This window comes from Hemiscyllium ocellatum, chromosome 6, assembly GCF_020745735.1.
Source record: "Hemiscyllium ocellatum isolate sHemOce1 chromosome 6, sHemOce1.pat.X.cur, whole genome shotgun sequence".
NCBI lineage: Eukaryota > Metazoa > Chordata > Chondrichthyes > Orectolobiformes > Hemiscylliidae > Hemiscyllium > Hemiscyllium ocellatum.
In genome coordinates, this window is record NC_083406.1 from 81,429,423 (window position 1) to 81,450,019 (window position 20,597).

The 20,597-nt window shown below is 40.0% G+C and overlaps 1 protein-coding gene across 2 annotated transcripts in view; it reads left to right on the forward strand.

Annotated features, from left to right (window-relative positions):
• The first annotated feature begins 3,110 nt into the window (after window positions 1-3,110).
• The window catches only part of ift88 (intraflagellar transport 88 homolog), a 122,112-nt gene continuing 104,625 nt past the window's right edge, over window positions 3,111-20,597 (forward strand). The window contains exons 1-4 of one of the 2 annotated variants that reach the window (XM_060826712.1): window positions 3,111-3,227; window positions 14,507-14,599; window positions 18,105-18,167; window positions 18,803-18,859. In XM_060826712.1, coding sequence (XP_060682695.1) covers window positions 14,516-14,599; window positions 18,105-18,167; window positions 18,803-18,859 — 204 coding nt within the window. In that variant the 5' untranslated portion in view covers window positions 3,111-3,227; window positions 14,507-14,515. The remainder of the gene's footprint in view (window positions 3,228-14,506; window positions 14,600-18,104; window positions 18,168-18,802; window positions 18,860-20,597) is intronic. The other variant, XM_060826713.1, reaches the window with a different exon arrangement.

The window sequence follows — 20,597 nt, forward strand, 5'->3', positions numbered from 1 at the left end:
TGGCCCATCTGATCAAGATCCTGTTGTAATCTGAAGTAACCTTCTTTGCTGTCCACTACACCTCCAATTTTGATGTCATCTGCAAACTTGCTAACTATACGTCTTATGCTCACATCCAAATCATTTATATAAATGACAAAACGTAGAGAACCCAGCATTGATTCTTGTGGCACTCCACTGGTCACAGGCCTCCAGTTTGAAAAACAACCCTCCACCACCACGCTCTGTCTTCTACCTTTGATCCAGTTCTGTTTCCAAATGGCAAGTTCTCCCTGGATTCCGTGAGACCTAACCTTGCTCACCAGTCTCCCACAGGGAACCTTGTCAAATGCCATACTGAAGTCCGTATAGATCACATCTACTTCTCTGCCCTCATCAATCCTCTTTGTTACTTGTTCAAAAAAAACTCAATCGAGTTTGTGAAACATGATTTCCCACATAAAGCCATGTTGACTATTCCTGATCAGTCCTTGCCTTTCCAACTACATGTACATCCTGTCCCTCAGGATTCCCTCCAACAACTTGCGCACTATCAGGCTCACTGGTCTATAGTTCCCTGGCTTGTTCTTACCCCCCTTCTTAAACAGTGGCACCACGTTAGTCAATCTCCAATCTTCCGGCACTCATCTGTGGCTATCGATGATACAAATATCTCAGTAAGAGGCCCAGCAATCATTTTAATGGTTTAAATGGAGAGGAATTTGTTAAGTGGGTACAGGAAAATTTTCTGATTCAGTATGTGGATGCAACTACTGGAGAAGGTGCAAAACTTGACCTACTCTTGGGAAATAAGGCAGGGCAGGTGTGAGTGGGGGAGCACTTTGGGGCCAGTGACCATAATTCTATTAGTTTTAAAATAGTGATGGAAAAGGATAGACCAGATCTAAAAGTTGAAGTTCTAAATTGGAGGAAGGCCAATTTTGACAGTATTAGGCAAGAACTTTCAAAAGCTGACTGGGCACAGATTTCGCAGGTAAAGGGACAGCTGGAAAATCAGCCCTTAAAAATTGCTCTGCCTGATATGATCATCTACTTTCAATTTTATCTTCCCCAAGTCACTCAATATTTCTTAAAACAATGATGGTGAAACTCAGAAAGTCTGGCAGCATCTTTGGGGAGAAAAAGAATCACTGGACTCAAAACATTAACTCTTTCTTCCCAAAAATGCCACCAGATGTACTGTTTTGCCTGCAATTTCTGCTTGTTTCATATCTCCAGCATACACAAATCTGTGTTTTTTTAGATATTACTTGATATCAATAGTATCTTTAAAGTTATTAATCAATGCACAACTTAGCTAAACCATCCTGGGATAACCAGAATCTGTCCTACTATACTGAGAAAGGGATGTTGGAGAAGTTTACAGAGTCTGTGAAATTAAGTATTAGTTTTAAAATGAGTTTCTTATTGTTTGTTTGAGGCTCATAGACAAGTAACATCAAAAATATTTCCTTCTAGACAAGGACTACCAAACCTGCTGAGAATGTCCAGCATTTTCTGTGTTCTGATTCATAAATCAATAATTTAAAATAGTGGACAGGTTAATGGGACTCAAATGGGACTCCAGGGAAGAGGGAGGGAGTTTTGTTTCTGGGGAACGAGAGAAGATTACAGCAAAGGAATACATTTAATCTGGGTGAAAATGGCACCAGGATTCTCTTGTAGAGAGCAAATAAAGCAGTTATCTATTAAATGTTAAATGTCACACAACACCAGGTTATAGTCCAACAGATATATTTGAAAGCACTAGCTTTCAGAGCTACTTTCCTTCATCAGGTGGTTGTAGAGGTTAAGATCATGTTCACAGAATTTATAACCAAAGGAACCCAGTATCATGGAGATGTGATACAGTAAACAAACTTAGATTAAAACTTTCATCTTTTATAATGGGATATGCTGGTTGAGAATGTGTTTAAAAGAAGTTCTGGGAATTACACATCAAAAACCAGAAACCAGCATTTTCTGGTTGATAGGTTGACGGGGGTTGGGGGAAATTGTGATAGGTTGGAGGGGAGGGTGGAGTGGATAAGTGGGAAGGAAGATGAAAAGGTAGCACAGTTTATGAAGGTGGTGCTAAGTTGGATCCGGAATAAGGTTGGGGAGGGGGAATTAGGAAACTGGTGAAATTCACATGGATGCTATGGCATTGGAAGATGAGGCATTCTTCCTCCAGATGTAGGGTGGTTCAGGAGTGGTGATGGAAGAGGCCTAGGACCTGCATGTACTTGGTGGAGTGAGAGGGGAAGTTGAAGTGTTCAGCAACAGGGCAATGGGGTTGGTTGGTGCGGGTGTCCAATCACTTAACTCCCACTACTACTTCACCAAGAACATGCAGGTCTTGGGCCTCCTCCATCGCCACTCCCTAACCACCTGACACCTGGAGGAAGAAGGCATCATCTTCCACCTGGGGACATTCCAACCCCAAGGCATCAATGTGGATTTCACCAGTTTCCTCATTTCCCCTCCCCCACCTTATCCCAGATCCAACCTTCCAACTCAACACTGTCCTCATGACCTGTCCCACCTGTCCATCTTCCTTACCACCTATCCCCTTCAACCTATCACCTTTACCCCCAATTTATTGCAGTGTCAGCTACCTTCTCAGCAGCCCCCCTCCCATTTATCTCTCCACCGTCAGGTTCTCAGCTTCATTCCTCATAAAGGGCTTTTGCCTGAAACGTCGATTTTACTGATCCTCGGATGTTGCCTGATCTGCTGTACTTTCCCAGCACTACACTCGACTCTAATCTGCAGTCCTCACTTTCGCCTAGATTATACAACAACTCCAGGATTCTTTATATGGTCGTGAAATCCATACTACAATAGGCAGCATTTCATCAAAATGTCCATTTCCACCCTCTACTATTTCTATCGTTGTGGGGTTTGTTTATGATAACCATGTTTATAGTAATCCAATTGCTAGCCGCTGCTTCTGGCCTTTAGCGGGCCATCACTTCGTTTACTCACCCGTCTCTCAGCAACAGAACGCATGCCTGTAGCCAATCACACCTGTCCTCTCACTTCCATGAATGGGCCGGTTTTCTAGCCGGTCCAATCGGCTCGCTCGTTTCATTTGTCTGATCCCAGCGCTTTGAATTGTGGGAAGGAAGAAACCTGATTGTTTTGGGGGCGGTCTCGGCCGTTTGACTAAATTTGAACTTTTTGAATTTTATTGCAGTTTATTATTTTTGTTTCATTTGCCTCAGACGAATTGGGCGATTTGAAAGGTATTTGTATAATCAGTAATTCATTCTCGATTAATTCAGTTTTACAGGCGGGGTTTCGCACGGTAGGAGGTAGTGCGATTCTGATCGCAGCAGTTTCTCAGCAACCTTTTTGTTTCTGAGGCAACTTCTCTCCTGAGTTTTAAATATTTACGCAGTCACAACAAAAGTCAATTTTCTGCATAAAAGTGGTTGCACGATTAGCCATTTGTAATTCTGTTTAATGCAAATGTATTGCTGATGCCCAAACATGGTTATGTTGCAGTTCGTACTGTACATCGTTGTAGCGGTCAGTATATTGTCGCTGAGGTCTCGATAATTGAACTGGGGTTTGTCAGTGGAAGTGGGATGAGATTATCCGACAGTTTTTTTTAAAAAAACATGTTTTGGGATCGCGAATGACTTGCTTTCACTCCAGTTCAGTGGGTTCTGCAGTGTCTAGTGAGTCCATACGCGATCATAACATATACCATATACAAGCCCTTCTGAAGGGGCAAGAAAACGAAGTATTGAGTTTTTTACACTCTGTCCAATGTCGCGACTGACCACCCCATTTCCCCCCCCATGCTCCTGATGACGTCTGTGTATTCGGTGTCTTCCCGACTCGTCCCATCCCGATTCGTCACAAGGCAAGGGACGCTCAGGAATTAATTGGTGGCAACGTTTGATCTCTTCAGGGATGCTTTGAGAACATGCTGAAGTGTTTCTACCGCGCTCCTGGATGTCTCTTACAGCGAGCAATTGGTAATAGGTCAAAATTGTAGAACATCAGAAGATGTAGCAATCTTCAAATTAACGTTTGACAGCAATAAATAGACGGATAGAACGAATGAATGCATGGTTGGAGAGATGGCCCCAACAGCTTCCTGTGGGAGAGAATTCCACAGGTTCACAACTCTCGAAGTGAAGAAATTCTTCCTTATTTCAGTCCTGAGTGGCTTGCCCCTTATTCTTAGACTGTGACCCTATGTCCTGGACTTCCCCAACATCTGGAACATACTTCTTGCATTTAACCTATCCAGACCCATCAGAATTTTAGATGAGATCCCCCCCATTCTTGTAAATTCCAGTGAGTACAAGCCCAGTCGATCCAGTCTTTCTTTGTATATCTGTCCTGCCGTCCTGGGAATCAGTCTGGTGAACCTTCGCTGAACTCCCTCAATAGCAAGAATGTCGTTCCTCAGACTAGGATGCTAAAACTGCACAAAATACTTGAGGTGTAGCCTCACCAAGGCCCTATATAACTGCAGCAAGTCAACCTTACTCCGATACTCAAATCCTGTGACAATGAAGGCCAGCATGCCGTTAGCTTTCCTCACCGCCTGCTCCACCTGTATGCCAATCTTCAGCGACTGTTCCACCATGACACCCAGGTCTCATTGCACCTCATCTTTTCCTAAACTGTCACTATTCAGATAACAATCTGACTTTCTGTTTTTATCATCAAAGTGGATAACCTCATATTTATCCATATTATATTGCATTTGTAAGTATTTGCCCCCTCAGCCAGTCTGTCCAAGTCACCCTGCAGCCTCTTAACATCCTTCTCACAGCACACGCTGCCACCCAGCTTAGTGTCTTCTGCAAATTTACAGATATTGCATTCAATTCCTTCATCCAAATTGTTCATGTATATTTTGAACAACTGGGGTCCTAGCACTGAACCCTGCAGCATCCACTTGTCACTGCCTGCCACTCTGTAAAGGACCTATTTATTTCAACTCTCTGCTTCCTGTCTGCCAACCAGTTCTGTACCCATGAGCTTTAATTTTTCTTTCTAATCTCTTGTGTGGAACCTTGTTAAAAGCCTTTTCAAAGTCCAGGTACACAACATCTACTGATTCACTCTTGTTCACTCTACTGGTCACATTGTCAAAAAATTCCAGAAGGTTTGTCAAACATGATTTCTCTGTAGTGAATCCATACTGACTAGGACCAATTCTGTGACTGCTTTCCAAATGCTCAGTTATTACATCCTTAATAAATTGACTCCAGAGCCGGTTCAAAGAAGGATAGGAGTCCATTTTTAAAAAAAATCCTGAATATAGCTGTTCAGAAAGGATGATGGTATTGATTAAGAACAATATTATTGCTGAAGAAAGAGAGTTCAAGGTCAGAATGTATTTGATTGTAGTTGAGAATTAATAGAGGTATCATGAAACTGTAGGGTTCATTCTGTCAGCCACCAACTAGTTTCAAAGATAAAGGTGAAAAATTACAAGGAAATGACATAGGTATGCAAAAGCTATGGAGTATGCTAATGGGGACTTTTACTATCCCAAACAATTAAAAAGTATTTAACATGAGGTAAAGTCATGATAGTCCCACTCTTTGAGAGGTGCTTATTTAACCAGAGAGTTTAACCAGGTTAAATGTTGCAAGTTCAGAAATGAAATGTAAGAAGAGTACAAGGCAAGAGACTAGCAGTTAACAAGAATGAGTCCAAAGGATTTGTATAGCCATTGAAAGATCATAAAGGAGGTGGTAAGAAGTGATTAGGAATCAAAAAGGAAATCATTGTATGTTGAGGTTCTAATTGCATACTTTGCCAACATCTTTTCCTTAGTAGAGACAAGTAGAAAGTCATAGTAACAGAGGTGCCAATTGAAGTAAACCATTGGTAAGGTTTACTGTAGTTAAAGTTACCTGAGTCAACTATAGTGCATTACAAGGCTTTTGGAGGAACTGATCTGGGACAAAATTAATAGTCACTTAGACAAATATGGACTAAGGAAAGACAGTACTGATTTGCCAAAGAATATTCATGCTAATTTATGTTTATTGATGAGATAAAGGAGAGGATTGATGAAGGCAATGTGGTTGTCAGTGAATATGCACTTCTAAAAGTGGTTTGATTAAAGTGTCTTGTAATATGTTTGCAAGTAAAATGGAAGTCCATTGAATGAAAAGGAACATTAACAGCTTATCTCACCCTAAACTTATGCCCTCTAGTTCTGGACTCCTCGACCCCAGGGAAAAGACTTGGTCTATTTATCCTATCCATGCCCCTCATAATTTTGTAAATCTCTATAAAGTCACCCCTCAGCCTCCGATGCTCCAGGGAAAACAGCCCCAGCCTGTTCAGCCTCTCCAAAGGTCTGTTTCCATGCTGTACATCTCTATGACTCTATATGAAGTTAACTGAATGACAGGAAACAGTCGTGATAAACAGTTGTTTCTGTATTGGAGGTAGATGAACTGTGGTGTTCTCTAGGTATTGGGACTAGGACCACTTTCTCTTGATAGTTATTTTAAATTTTTAAAAAATTGGCTCAGACATGTTATGACAAGACCAGAGTGTACGGGACAGTTTCAAAATTGGCACATGACCCAAAACCTGGAAGTAATGTGAACTGTCAAGATGATGGTGATAGACTTCAAGAGGTCCTCAGGATTATGTCCTGAGGCCAAGCATCTTCAGATGCTTCAATGATCTTCCTTTCATCATAAAGGTCACATGTGCAGCTGTTCATCGATGGCTGTATGATGTTCTGCACTGTTCATAATTCTTAAGATTTTAAAGCAGTTAGTATCCATGTGCAGCCAAATGGAATATAACATTTTGCATCACACAAGGATCATCTATAGTGAGAAAATGTAACCATCTTCTCTTGACATTCAATGGTATTGCCATCACTGCCTCATTCTAAACGTGCTGAGGGTTACCACTGACCGAAAACTGATTGGGATGAGCCATATGAGTACTGTGGCCAGAAGAGCAGGCCAGACTTGGCATTCTCTGACAAGTACTTCACCTACTAACTCCTCAAAACCTGAGGGCTTTCGACAGTAGATAGAAAGAAACATTGGCAGAAGAATTGAAAATCAGGTGGATCATCAATTTAAAATGATTGGTTCTTTAGCCAATGTTGATATGTGGATGAGTTGATAAAGTGAGTTGATAAAGTGTGGTGCTAGAAAAAGCACAGTAGGTCAGGCAGTATCCAAGGAGCAAGAGAGTTGATGTTTCAGGCAAAACCCTTCTTCAGGACTGGGGAAGAGGGCTGAGAGTTAAGAAGGGGAGGGGGGTGGGGCTCAGGGAAAGGTAGGTCGAATTATCTTAGGTGAGTGAAGATCAGAGGTGATAGATCATTGCGAAGTGTGGAGGGAAGGTGGGAAGGAGGCTGGACAGGTAGGTCAGGTCAAGAGGGCAGATTTGAGTCGAAGGGTTGGATCTGGGATGGGGTTGGGGGAGGGCAGATTTGGAAACTGGTGAGTTCAATATTTACGCTGTGTGGTTGTAGGCTTCTAAGGCAGAAAACTAGGTGTTCCTCCTCCAGTTTGCAGGTGGCCTTGTGTTGGTGGTGAATGAGGCCCAAATTGGATATGTCCTCTGGGGAGTGGGAGGCAGAGTTGAAATGGATGGCCATAGGAAGGTGGGGTTTGTTGATGCGTACAGACCAGAGGTATTCCCTGAACCTTTCCATGGGTTTGTGTTCGGTCTCTCTGATGTAGAGGAGAGCACCGGATGCAATAAATGAGGTTGGAGGATATACAAATAAATCTCTGCCGAATTTGGATGATCCTTTGAGGCCTTGGACTGAGGTGAGGAGGGAAGTGTGGGTATATGTTTTGCACCTCTTATGAAGATAAACCATTTTCTTCTGAAGTGAGGGATTAGGATCTGAAATGCAATGCTATAAGAGTATGGTGTTGAAGGAAGATACAATCAAAGCTTTCTGGAGGGAATTGGATGTAGCCCTGAAGATAGAAAAAATCTCAAGGCTGTGAGAGAATATTGGAGAAGTTGATTGGCTCTTGTGTTTGATGTATTGTTTTCACATGTACTGAGTCACAAGAAAAGTATTGTTTTGTGTGCTATATAGGCAGATTGTAACTTATAAAATGCATTAGTGTAAAGAACAGAGTTCAGAAATATAGTCATGATTTGGAGGTGCTGGTATTGGACAGGGATGTACAAAGTTAAAAATCACACAACAGTAGGTAATAGTCAAGCAGGTTTATTTGGAACCACTAGCTTTTGGAATGCTGCTTCTTCATCAGATGGGTGTGGAGTATAAGATCGTAAGACACAGAATTTATAGCAAAGGTTTACAGTGTGATGCAACTGAAATGATATATTGAAAAAGACCTGGATTGTTTGTTACGTTAGGTACCCATAGGGATGGCCTCAACTGGGATCTTGGGTTAATGTTAAACTAAGGTGGCCCCACAGCACTTCTCTGCCTCTCTGTCTCTGCCTCTGCCTCTCTGAATCTGTCTCACACGCACAAACTCCTACCGACCCATATACTCATGCAGACCCTCTCTCATACACTCACACATGCACACACTCTCACAGACTTATACACCTCTACACTCGTGCACACACACACCACACTCTCACAGACACTCATACCCACTCCCCCCAACCATGTGCGTGCACACATGTTTGTGGGGTGAATTTGTACTTGCAGAATTACGTTTTAGTTTGCTCAAAAACTGCATGATTCTATGTAAGATTCTGTAAGTCCTTTTTTTAGAAATACAATCATTCTGAACATGGGGGCACAAAAAGCCTCACACAGGGCATCTCACACCTTCAATGCATTAACTGAACTGACATGTCACCTATTGTTAAAGTTCTCTTGAGAATGTACCTTTTTTAAAAAAGTTCTGGGACTTACATATGAAAGAACTGAAACCAACATGGTCATTCTAAAAGATCAGAGACTTAACAAACAATCCAGGTATTTTTCAATATATAATTTCAGTTGCATCACACTGTGCACTATTGCTATAAATTCTGTGTCTTACGATCTTATACTCCACAACCACCTAATGAAAGAGCGGTGCGCCAAAAGCTAGTACTTCCAAATAAGCCTGTTGGACTATAACCAGGTGTTGTGTGAGTTTTAACCAGGAATATAGTGTTACAGCTGCAGAGAAGGCGCAAAGAGAGATCTGAAACAACATTTGAGGTCCAAAGTCTGATAACAGAAGGTAAGAAACTGTTCTTGAATCTGTTCGTATGTGCATTCAAACTTGTATATCTTCTGCCCAACAGAAAAGGGTGGAAGAGAGTGTAACTGGGTGGGATGGGTCTTTGATTATTTTGGTTGTATTCCTGAGTCAGCAGAAAATATAGGAGTCAATGAATGGAAAGCTGGTTTGCATGATAGACTGGGCTGTGTTCACGATTCTCTGTAGTTTGTTGTAGTCATGGGAAGAGTAGTTGCCATACAATAGTTTGATGCATCCAGATGGGATGCTTTCTACAGTGCATCTACAAAAATTAGGAACAGCCCTTGTGGACATGCCAAGTTTTCCTTAGCCTCCTGAGAAAATAGAGATGTTGTTATGCTTTCTTGATCATTGCATTGTCATGAGTCGACCATGACAGATTGTTGGTAATCATCAGTCCCAGGAACTTGATGCTTTTGACCATCTCTCCCTGACCAACATTGATGCAGACAGGGGCATGCCCCCCACTCTACTTTCTGAAGTCAATGATCAGATGTTGTGTTTTGCTGATACCGGTAGAGAGATTGTTGACTTTACACCATGCTGCTATCTCTTTCCTGTATTCTGGCCTGTCATTGTTTGAGGTCTGCCCTACAATTGTGTTGTCATCAGCAAACTTGGAATTGGAGTTGGGGCAGAGTTTGGCCACACAGTTGTGTGTGTGTAAAAAGTATAGTATCGGGCAGAACATGCAGTCTTGCAGGGATGGTGTTGAGGATTATGGTGGAGGAAGTGTGGTCACCTATTCTTACTGATTGCGGTCAATGGGTCAGGAAGTCAAAGATCCAGTTACAGAGTGGGAAGTCAAGACCTAGGTCTCTAAATTTAGAGATGAGTTTCTTTGGAATTATGGTGTTGAAAGCAGAGCATAGTCAGTAAACCTGATGTAGGTATCCTTGTTATCCAGATGTTCCAGGGAAAAATATAGAACCGGGAGGCAATTTGCAAAGGGTCAAGGCTATTTGGTAGGCTGGAGTTGATGTGAACCATGACTAACCTCTTGAAGAACTTCATAATTTTGGATGTCAGAACCACTGGATGGTAGTCATTGATGCAAGCTGCATGATTAAAGAGAAGACCTTTTAGAATGGAAATAAGGAGAAACTTCTTCAACCAGAGAGTGATGAATCTATGGAATTCATTGCCACAGAAGGCTGTGAAGGTCAGGTCATCTAATATATTTAACATTGAGACAGTTAGGTTCTTGAGTTTCAAGGGGATCAAGGGTTACGGGGAGAAATTGGGAGGTTGGGGTTGAGAAACTTATCAGCCATGATTGAATGATAGAGCAGACTCGATGTGATGAATAGCTTAATTTCTACTCCTATGTCTTATGTTCTTATTTTTCTTTGCCACTGATATGATGGTGGTCTTCTTGAAGCAGGTGGGGACTTCAGATCGTAGTAAGGAGAGGGGAAGAATGCCTATGAATACTCCCATTAACTGGTCTGCACAGGGTCTGAGTGCATGGCAGGGATTCCATTCGGGGTCAGTCACTTCCTCTGGGTTCACTCTCAAGAAGGCCAGATTAATGTCTATGTTGGTGACCAAGGGTGCAATTGCATTCAAGGCTGTTGGGATTGTTGACATTGTTTTACTGACCTTTTGTTGCAAGTGAGCATAAAATGCTTTCAGCTCACTGGTTAGGTTTGTATCGTTGCCCGCTATTCTGTTCAACTTCGCGTTGCAGCCTATTAAGTTGTGTAAGCTTTGCCACAAACGATGGGTGTTTGTGTGGTTGGTCTGGGTCTCAGCTTAGTTTTGCATTGCTGCTTGGTGTCTCTTATGGCCTTACAGTGGTCATGTCTGGATTTCCAGTATAGATTGCCTGACTTGATTGCCTCTGAACTGGACTTCAGCAGGGAGTGGATCTCTCGATACATCCATGGTTTCCAGTTCAGAAATGCTTGGATTAACTTCTTTGGCATGCTGTCTTCTACACGCTTACTAATGAAGTTTATAACTGTTGTAATCATCCTACCATTAAGGTTGTTAAATTTCTTGAATTGACAGACTGCCAATGAGACTGATAATGATATCAGTTCTCATTCTCTTTCCATTACTAATAAGCTGAACAGAACATGGTCACAGAGACAGAATGCCAGCTACATGGCAATTTGGACTTGTAGCCAAGTGGCAGATTCTGGTTCTCACACCCTGTGTGCAGCAGATACCTTGGACTAAAGTGATGCTGCACTTGGTATTGATTAGTGATGCCAGACAGGAAGGCAAATCTCTCTACCCTGGATATTGTACAAATGGATTCAATATGGAGCCAATTTAAAATTTTGTGCAATATGAAGGCAATGAACAATTGGAAGACCAGCAGACACGCCACTGAGAACCCTTAATGTAGGAAGTGCATCAGTGGTTTCTTACGCATTATCCGAAGGATGAGTAAAGGTTGCAGAACACCATTTAAAAAGAAAGTAAGTCATTTTTAAAATGCTGCTCACAACTGAAGGAAGCTCCAAAGCACTTTAAAGCTAGCAAAATGCATTTACAGGGATACTTGCTGTTGGAATATACGAAATGTGGCACTTGGTTTGCACAATCTCCTACAAACAGCAATGACCAAATCATTTGGTTTAGGGTGAATTGAGGAATAAAGGATTGATGATTAGATTTGATTAGTTTCCTTACAGTGTGGAAACAGGCCCTTCGGCCCAACAAGTCCACACCAACCCTACGAAGTGTAACCCACCCAGAACCATTTCCCTCTGACTAATGTACCTAACACTGTGAGTAATTTAGCATGGCTAATTCATCTGGCCTGCCCATCTTTGGATTGTGGGAGAAAACTGGAGCATCTAGAAGAAACCCACAAAGACACTGAGAGAATGTGCAAACTCCACACAGACATTCTCCTGAGGCTGGAATCGAACCTGGATTCCTGGTGCTGTGAGGCAGCAGTGCTAACCACCATGCTGCCATGTCTTGACCAGGACATTGGTTAACTTCCTTCCTTCTCTTCAAAATTATCTTGAGATTTCGTTTTACACTCACTGGAGAACTCAAACAGAGTCTCAATCTCACATTTCATTCAGAAGCAACAGTTCCTACAGTGCAATGCTCTCTCCTCAGTACTGTGCAATAGTGTTAGTCTAGATTGTGTTTATATCTGGGGTGGAACTTGAGCCCATAATCTTTAGACAAATAGAAATTACTGAATCATAGCTAACATTTAATAATAATGACATTTGGCAGTAATTGTAAATCTCAATACCCCTGACATTGTTATTTTACACACACCATCTTTTTGAAAATAAAGCAGTATACTCACTGATTTACTATGAGTGCCATCACAGAGACCTCCTGACATTGTGCTTAAGAAAGTCTTGCTTGACTCAATCAATTCCTGTAAGTATTGCTTTGTGTTGTGTTTTGCTGGCTGCATCTCCAAAGTCTGCCAGCAATACAGCAGATGGTGTGCTAAGTGTATGCCTGTAAAGATTAAAAAAATGAAAGAATTAGAAGCAAGAATTTGGCAATTCAGCCTCTTGATCCTACTGCACCATTTGATATATTCATGGCTGATCTCACCTTGGCCTAAACACCACCTTCCTACCCAATCTTCATAAGCCATCAACTCATTATTTAGTTTAGAACTGTTGGTCTATTGCCTCAAAAATTTACTCAATTGTCCCAGCGTCTACCATGCTCAAGGGTAGTGAACTCCCCAGACTCACAAACGTTTGATAGATGCAGTTTCTCAACTGTTTGAAACGTGCTACTGTTGTATGAAAGATATGACCTCTCATTCTAGATTACCCTGCATGAGGAAACATCTTTTCTACATTTACTCTGTCGGTCCACTCTAACATCTTATATATCTTAATTATATCTCCTCATTTTTCTGAATTCCAAAGAATGGGCCTTAACTGCACAGTCTCTCTTTGTAAGACAAACTCCCTTATCTCATCTCAAATCAATGTAGTGAACCTGCTCTGAACTGCCTCCAATATATCTATTCCTCAAGTAAAGGAGTCAAAATTGCATGCAATGCTGTAGACGTGGTCTCACTAATGCAACAACACTTCCCTACTTTTACATATTTGTTTCGCAATAAATGTTAAAACTCTATTTGCCTTTCTTATTATCTGCCTGCTAGTTCTCTGCATTCATGAATGCGGACTCCAGATCCCCCTGCTCCAAAGCATTCTGAAGTGTCCTTCTGTTATGAGAGCAAGTTGCTCTATATTTCTCAGAAAGAAGTGGATAATTTCATGCTTATCCACTTTGAACATCATCTACCAATGTTTGGTGTGTTCACCTAACCTATCCATTTGATTGTTTCTTTCTTCACTGAAACTTCCTTTCCACCTGTTTTATAGCGACATCTGCAAATTTGGCTATCGTGTTTTCTGTCACCACAATCAAGTAACAGTAAACAATTGGAACACCGAACCCTGTAGCACCCTAGTAGAATTGTCACGGTGGCACGGTGGCTCAGTGGTTAGCATTGCTGCCTCACACTGCCAGAGACCCGGGTTCGATTCCAGCTCAGACGACTGCCTGTGTGGAATGTTTGCACATTCTCCCCGTGTCTGCATGGGACTCCTCTAGGTGCTTCAGTTTCCTCCCACAATTGGAATCTATGCAGATTAGGTGAATTGGCCATGCTAAATTGCCCATTGTGTTCAGGGATGTGTAGGTTAGGTGCATTAGTCAGGGGTAAATATCGGATAATAGGATAGGGGAACGGGTCTGGGTGAGTTACTTTTTGGAGGGTCGGTGTGGACTTGTTGGGCCACAGGGCCTGTTTCCACACTGTAGGGATTCTATGATTCTATTAACACCTACAGTGCAGTAGAGGCCATTTGGACAATCGAGTCTGCACAAACCCTCAGAAAAGCCTCACACCCAGATCCATGCCTCCACCCTAACATTTACCATGGTTAAACCAGCTGGCCTGCACAACCCTAGATAGGGGCAATTTAGCATGGCTAGTTCACCCAACCAGCACATGTTTGGACTGGGGGAGGAAACTGGAACACCTCAGTTCCCTAGATGCAGAAACCCTAATTCTTTCATTTTTAAAATCTTTACAGGCATATACTTAGCACACCATCTGCTGTATTGCTGGCAGGTTTGGGAGATGCTGCCAGAAAAACACAACACAAAGCAATACTTACAGGAATTGATTGAGATAAGCAAGACTTTCTAAAGCACAATAAATTTAATTCATTATTTCTTGAAATTTGCAATGGAATTTTTAAGTACTGAGACTAGCCCATAATCAAAGTAGGATGAACACTCTTGATATTTTCATTTAAAAAATAATGCTAATTTTTACTATAGTTACATTGCTTACGCAGATTGGAATTATGGAGCATGTGCATTTGACAGCACTAGAAGAGGAGGACCTATACTCAGGATATAATGACTACAACCCAACTTATGATACAGAGGTATGTGCTTGAAATGGTTCCTTTATCAAAGTAAATTTATACTATGCAAACGTCCAAAGTAGGAGTTGCAGTATACCATTTGGCCCCTCTAGCCTGCTTCACATTCAATAATATCATGACTGAACTGTTTGTGTTTTGAATTCTACATTCTCATCTACCCCAACAACCCTTGATTCTCCTGACTAACAAGAATCTATCTCAGTCATAAAAATATTCAGTGACCAGCCTTCAGCTGAGACAGAACTCCAAACCTGAACAACCCTCAGAAAATTCTCCTAATCTGACCTGAAAGTGGAGGTCTTAATTCTGGACTGACCCATAGGAAGAAATATTCTTTCCGTTTCTGCTTTGTTAAAAACCGTTCAGGATCTGATACTTCAATTAAGTCATCCCTCACTCTTCTGAGCTCCAGTGAGAACTAGTCTATCTTGACCAACCTGTCATAACAAGACAGCACACTCAGTCCAGGTATCACCATGCTAAACTCCTCTGAATTGCCTCCAGTGTATTTATATCATTCTTTAAATAAGAAAATCAAAAATGCACACAGAATTTGAGATGTAGTTTCACTAATCCCCTGTATAGCCGAAGCATCATTGTAAGTTTTAGGGCCCTTGTAACTTTAACTCAAATCCCAAGATTAAAATTTGTTCATCTGAGACTTTTATCAATAAGACAACAGGAAGTGACTCAGGAAAATTTCCTTGAGTTGTTAATAACACTTCTAAGGCAACAACTTAGCAGGCGTTCTATGGCTCTTGCTTCCTGAGTTCAGCTTAGGGCGTAGTTGAACATCTAGACATTTGGTCCCTTTCCACTTTTTTTTTGCACAGTACATGGGCTCTGACCAGCGAGCTCAGACCAATCCCTAGAATTACGAGACTCTCTGAACCCCCTTTTTTTTCCCTTTTCTTTCCCCTTCCCCACACTATCACTGCACCCAAAGGGGCTCCAATATCAGTGCATATATTTTCCCCACATCACCCAAGGCTGTGTCTGAATCTATAGTGACTCAGTAAAAAGATATAATTGTGCAAGAACTTTATATTTTCCACCACCAGGAAAACACACATGTGGCTAGTGAATTGGTTCCTGTCCATTGCCTTAACACCATTCCCCTTTCAATCAAACAGCAGAATAACTTCAAACGCCTCACAAGCGCCTTGCTCACTGAACATTTTTGCTTATTAGCTCTCTTTCCAATTACACTATTATATTCAGATTAGTCTAAGCTAAGCAAGACTTATTGCTAATTGGTTTAAGGGACACATGCTCAATCTCTGATTTGCTACTCAAGTGATCGACATTGATGTCACTTTCCACTATATCCTGACTGGTTCCTTAAGTTGAAAATGTGTTGCTGGTTAAAGCACAGCAGGTCAGGCAGCATCCAAGGAATAGGAAATTCGACGTTTCGGGCATAACCGAAACGTCGAATTTCCTATTCCTTGGATGCTGCCTGACCTGCTGTGCTTTAACCAGCAACACATTTTCAACTGTGATCTCCAGCATCTGCAGACCTCACTTTTTACTCGATTGGTTCCTTAAGTTGTCAGTTATCTTTGCGTCCATCCTCCTCATTAAATTTTCATAAAATAAGAGAATTGTTTGAAATGTTCTTCATCTCTGTTAAAGGAAAAAGGGATCCCTTTGCAGTTAGGACTCAATGTTAGATATCCTTGATCTCATATTTCAATGTTTACTTAATTTGGAAATCATACGCTTACTTAACATTGACCATTTGGTTCTGCCTTGGAGTAATTCAGTGTAATTAGTTTTGCTGTATTTGAATGCTTGTAAAAACGTTTGCTGCCCTTTATCCTTTGCAGGCAAAATTAATACAAAAGATTAGAAAACAAGTAGTACAGAAATGCTAATTGCAACAAATTGTCATTTAGCGTATGTTAAAAAATCTATAGGATTATACAATTGCACACTTGAAGACACTTGTTGTAAAGTTAACTGTAATACATACATTACACCTACTTAAAAAATTAAAACACTAGTACAAGAACACAGCTGTGGTTAAGATTGCTTGATGAGGACTATTGAGCCAGGAGTACACTACGTCTGTCTTACTCAAAGTTTAAAATCTGGATTTCAGCTGCACATAACCTAAACAGGCATCCCTCAGACTTACAGCTGTAAATCCAAAACCTTAGGTTATTGTCTTCACTTTCACAATTCATGATGCATTTCTTTGTCAATGAAGCAAGCAGAGTCACACTATTTTACAGTTCCGGGATCTGCATTAGCTACATTTAAGTAAAATGATATAACCTTTAGTCAATCAATGAACATACTTGTGTGATTGTAGATAAACTATGTCAATCATGAAATCCAAGTTTGTCTACAAATCTATGCAACATTTTAATCTCATTTTCAATTCCTCACATAATAAAGGATAATATGCTTTTAGCTTTCTTGATTGTGTGTTGTACCTGCATTTTGTGACTTAATTATCAGAAAGCCAAAATCCTTATACATCTTGGAATTCTGTAGTTGTTCAGTAAGTATATATGTTAGATGTGGTGGATAAAATTCTGCTTTTATTTATTGTAAGTAAAATGTCTGATACTGGGTTGGAAGTACATTTTGCTATTATACTGTTACATATTGTGAAAAAGTAATGAAAATACAGTCAAATGTAGTTTAGTGATTTTAATAAATGTTTTAGGATCAGAGGGTAGGTGTTTCATTTGTATTAATAACTCTGCATTTTAGTTAAGATTGAAGAAGCATTGTTAGCAAACATTTAAGTGACAAGCACAAGAAGTGTTCAAATATCAAGAAATTTTTAGCATCCTTTTCAAAGTGTTTACTATAGCAATTTTTGTTGAAAAAAAGGCACATTTCATTGATGCTTTTCAGCTTACGCTCATCCTGACAATTCATAAGGGAATTCCGAGTATAAGGGACAACTGGCATTAATACTGCATGAAAAAAGATTGTTAAAATTTGGCAAGTGGACTCTGGTAGAGGCATTGCCATAGGTAATGTACCAGTTAATGATTGACAGTTAACTGCCAGGCTTTGTTTAAGTTTAAACTAGGCATATTGATTGATCAAGACAATTCCCTGAGAAATGAAACCCTGAATTGCTGTCAGCTATTTTGTTGAGTTGAAACAGGCACATTTTGTGACATGTTCTATAAGTTTCTGCAAAGAACAAGCCCCTATGTATTAACAATGTTTTAAAAATGTGACTTCCAGTACATACAAGTGCAGTGCTGACCATCCTAAATTGGTTGTCAGTGTAAATCTTTGACAGAATGCATTTTTTCCAGTAATACTCAAGTTTTCTACCACCAAACAAATATAATAATTTTTGTTATTAATGATCTATAATAATTTTAATTTAGAAGTTTCTTTGAAAATCTGCTACTTAATTTGTAATAGAGAAAAACAATCATTGTATGCACTATTATGCACTGTGTACAAAATAAGCAGGCATGACTACCCATGTGTTTGAAAGAAATAAGTAACCTCTTTATATTATATATAGGAACTAGAGAATGATGTTGCTTTTCAACAAGCTTTGAGGACTAGCCATGGAAGAAGACCACCAGTAAGTGAATTATGAGAATAATCATACTTGGGTAGAATCAATTAAATTATTTGATAAAGCGTAAACTCCTGTTAACCCGATCTTACATGTCTTGACTAGACTTTACTGTGTCCAACGAGGCGGTTGACCTCTAAGTTTCTGCTGGTCAAACACTGTATGAAGTTACATTAGTGCTGCCTATTTCTTTCCTTTCAAGATTATATTGTCATGTTCCACCATTTCCTCACATGACAATGGTTGACTTCAGTAATGTAGTTAGTCACTGGTACTATCCTGTGTTCCACAATTCTGTGACAATTATTCAGCTACCACATTAATATGCCTCCGTATGGTTACTCAGTGTCTTGTTTGGTTAGTGGTAAGTGAGCAATTTAAAATAAAGTCATGTCGCAGTTCTTTGTAATGGAAAGTCGAGTATAACTGATATGAATACATCTAATATATTGCTGAAACAATTAAATACTTGATAAAGTAAAGCCTGCAATGTTCAGGAATGGGTCCATGCAAATCAGCATTTATGGTTCTTGACGGAAGTTATGGGATTTAGGAAAAAAATGCTCTCTTAGCTCTGTAAAACTTGTAGAATATCTTTGAAGTCTAAGATTACCAAGTATATTTTAAAAACTATTTTGTAGATGACTGCAAAAATACCAAGTACTGGAGCAGGTGTACGTTCCTTTGGGAATATGGGGGTATGTACAACATTTTAAACAATACTGTGGAATAGTTTGCAGCCACTGAAAATAATTTAAATAATGCTGCATTTGCAGCATTAAAAATTACTATGAGGTACACAGTTTGTGAAGTTCACTTTATCTGCAACATGTACAATATATTTGCAAAGATTGTCTTAAACTTAGTTGTTTTCTTTCTACATATCCACAACCCCGTTACCTTGCCTTACATGATTCACAATATCTTGTTTTCTGAGTAACTTATTCCTGAGTTCACACTTTCGGTTGTAAACAGCTCTTCAAAGGTATGCATGAGTGAGTTGAGTTGACTTATCTTCCAATTTTTATACCCTCATGGCCTATACTTAACAACTTTACAGCTTGCCATGAAGTTATAGTTGAATGAGGGCTTCATTTTGTGAATAATCTTAATATAAACCTTCGTCTTAACCCATTTAATGATGCATCAAGTTGAATAATAGATGTTGTCACAGTGGATGCTTTAATCAGCTGGTTGAGGTATATTATGACATGCTTCTGGAGAGGGTGAATTTGAACTCAGGCCTTCTGGCTTAAAGGTAGGGACACTATCATTATGCCACAAAAGCCACTATACATTTCCATCATATTCTTTGGAGCATTTATAAATCATTTTATAGAACTTGACTTCCAAATTAAAGCAAACTAGAATGCAGGTAAAACAAAGAACTGCAGTTGCTGAAGATCTGGAACAAAAACAGCAATTGGTGAAACTCAGCAGGTTTAGCAGCATCTGTAGGGGGAGAAAACAGTTAACATTTCGAGTCTGGTACAGTTCTGATGAAGTGCCTATCAATTTACCAATTAAATAATATCTAGTCAAGCTGCAGAATTAATCACTTTGAGTCCATTGGGCCTCTTAAGGTGGAATGTTAGCATCCCTGGGTTGAAGTCATACTTGCACCAAAGGTGTGTTATAACATCTCTTAACAGGTTGATTAGGAAAATATTTCACTTGATTTCAATTTTGGATGATGGGCTTGTGTGGCTCATGGTCTTAGCACACCCTCCTTTCAAGTCTGAGACCTGGATGGAAGGCTCAGATTCTGCTGATGGATGAAATCTCTCTCTGCCTGTAAAGAATCTATTGAGAGATTATTTTAGCACTTTGTTCTTAGTATCTAGTAAGGTGACCCACATTTCTGAACAGCCCAAATTTCAACACCAAATGGCAGTTTCATTCAGACTGAACATAAACAGACAGCTAGCTGGTTTAGGAGTTGGAAAAAGTTCTTGGTGAGGAATATATATTTTTCTGAAGATATAAATAAATCACACAAGGAATTATGTCCTATTCTTCATCTCTATGTTCCTTTTTGAAAGTGAATAGTTATGAGTAAATAAGTTAAATATTCCAGATATACTTCTTGCTTTAATGCATGCATAAAGTTTTGTAAACAGTATTTTGCATGCCTACATTTGTGTTCATAGATTTCAGTTTTATATTAAATCCTGGTGAAATATAGGTAAGCATCTTTGCTTATGCAGTTACAAATGGTTCTTCCTCTTCATCACAACTTTTTTTATGTAAATGTTTCAGTAAGTATTGTCACCATTTATCTCACGAATTTACTAGCAAATCATAAAAATATGTATTACATGGAACATAACTCCTGCATCATCTAATTTTTCATGAATGTTGGTATGAGTGGATGATTTCTCATAGTTTTGCACGAAGTAATGGAGATAACTTGCCATTTTATTTTCTCTACTGACC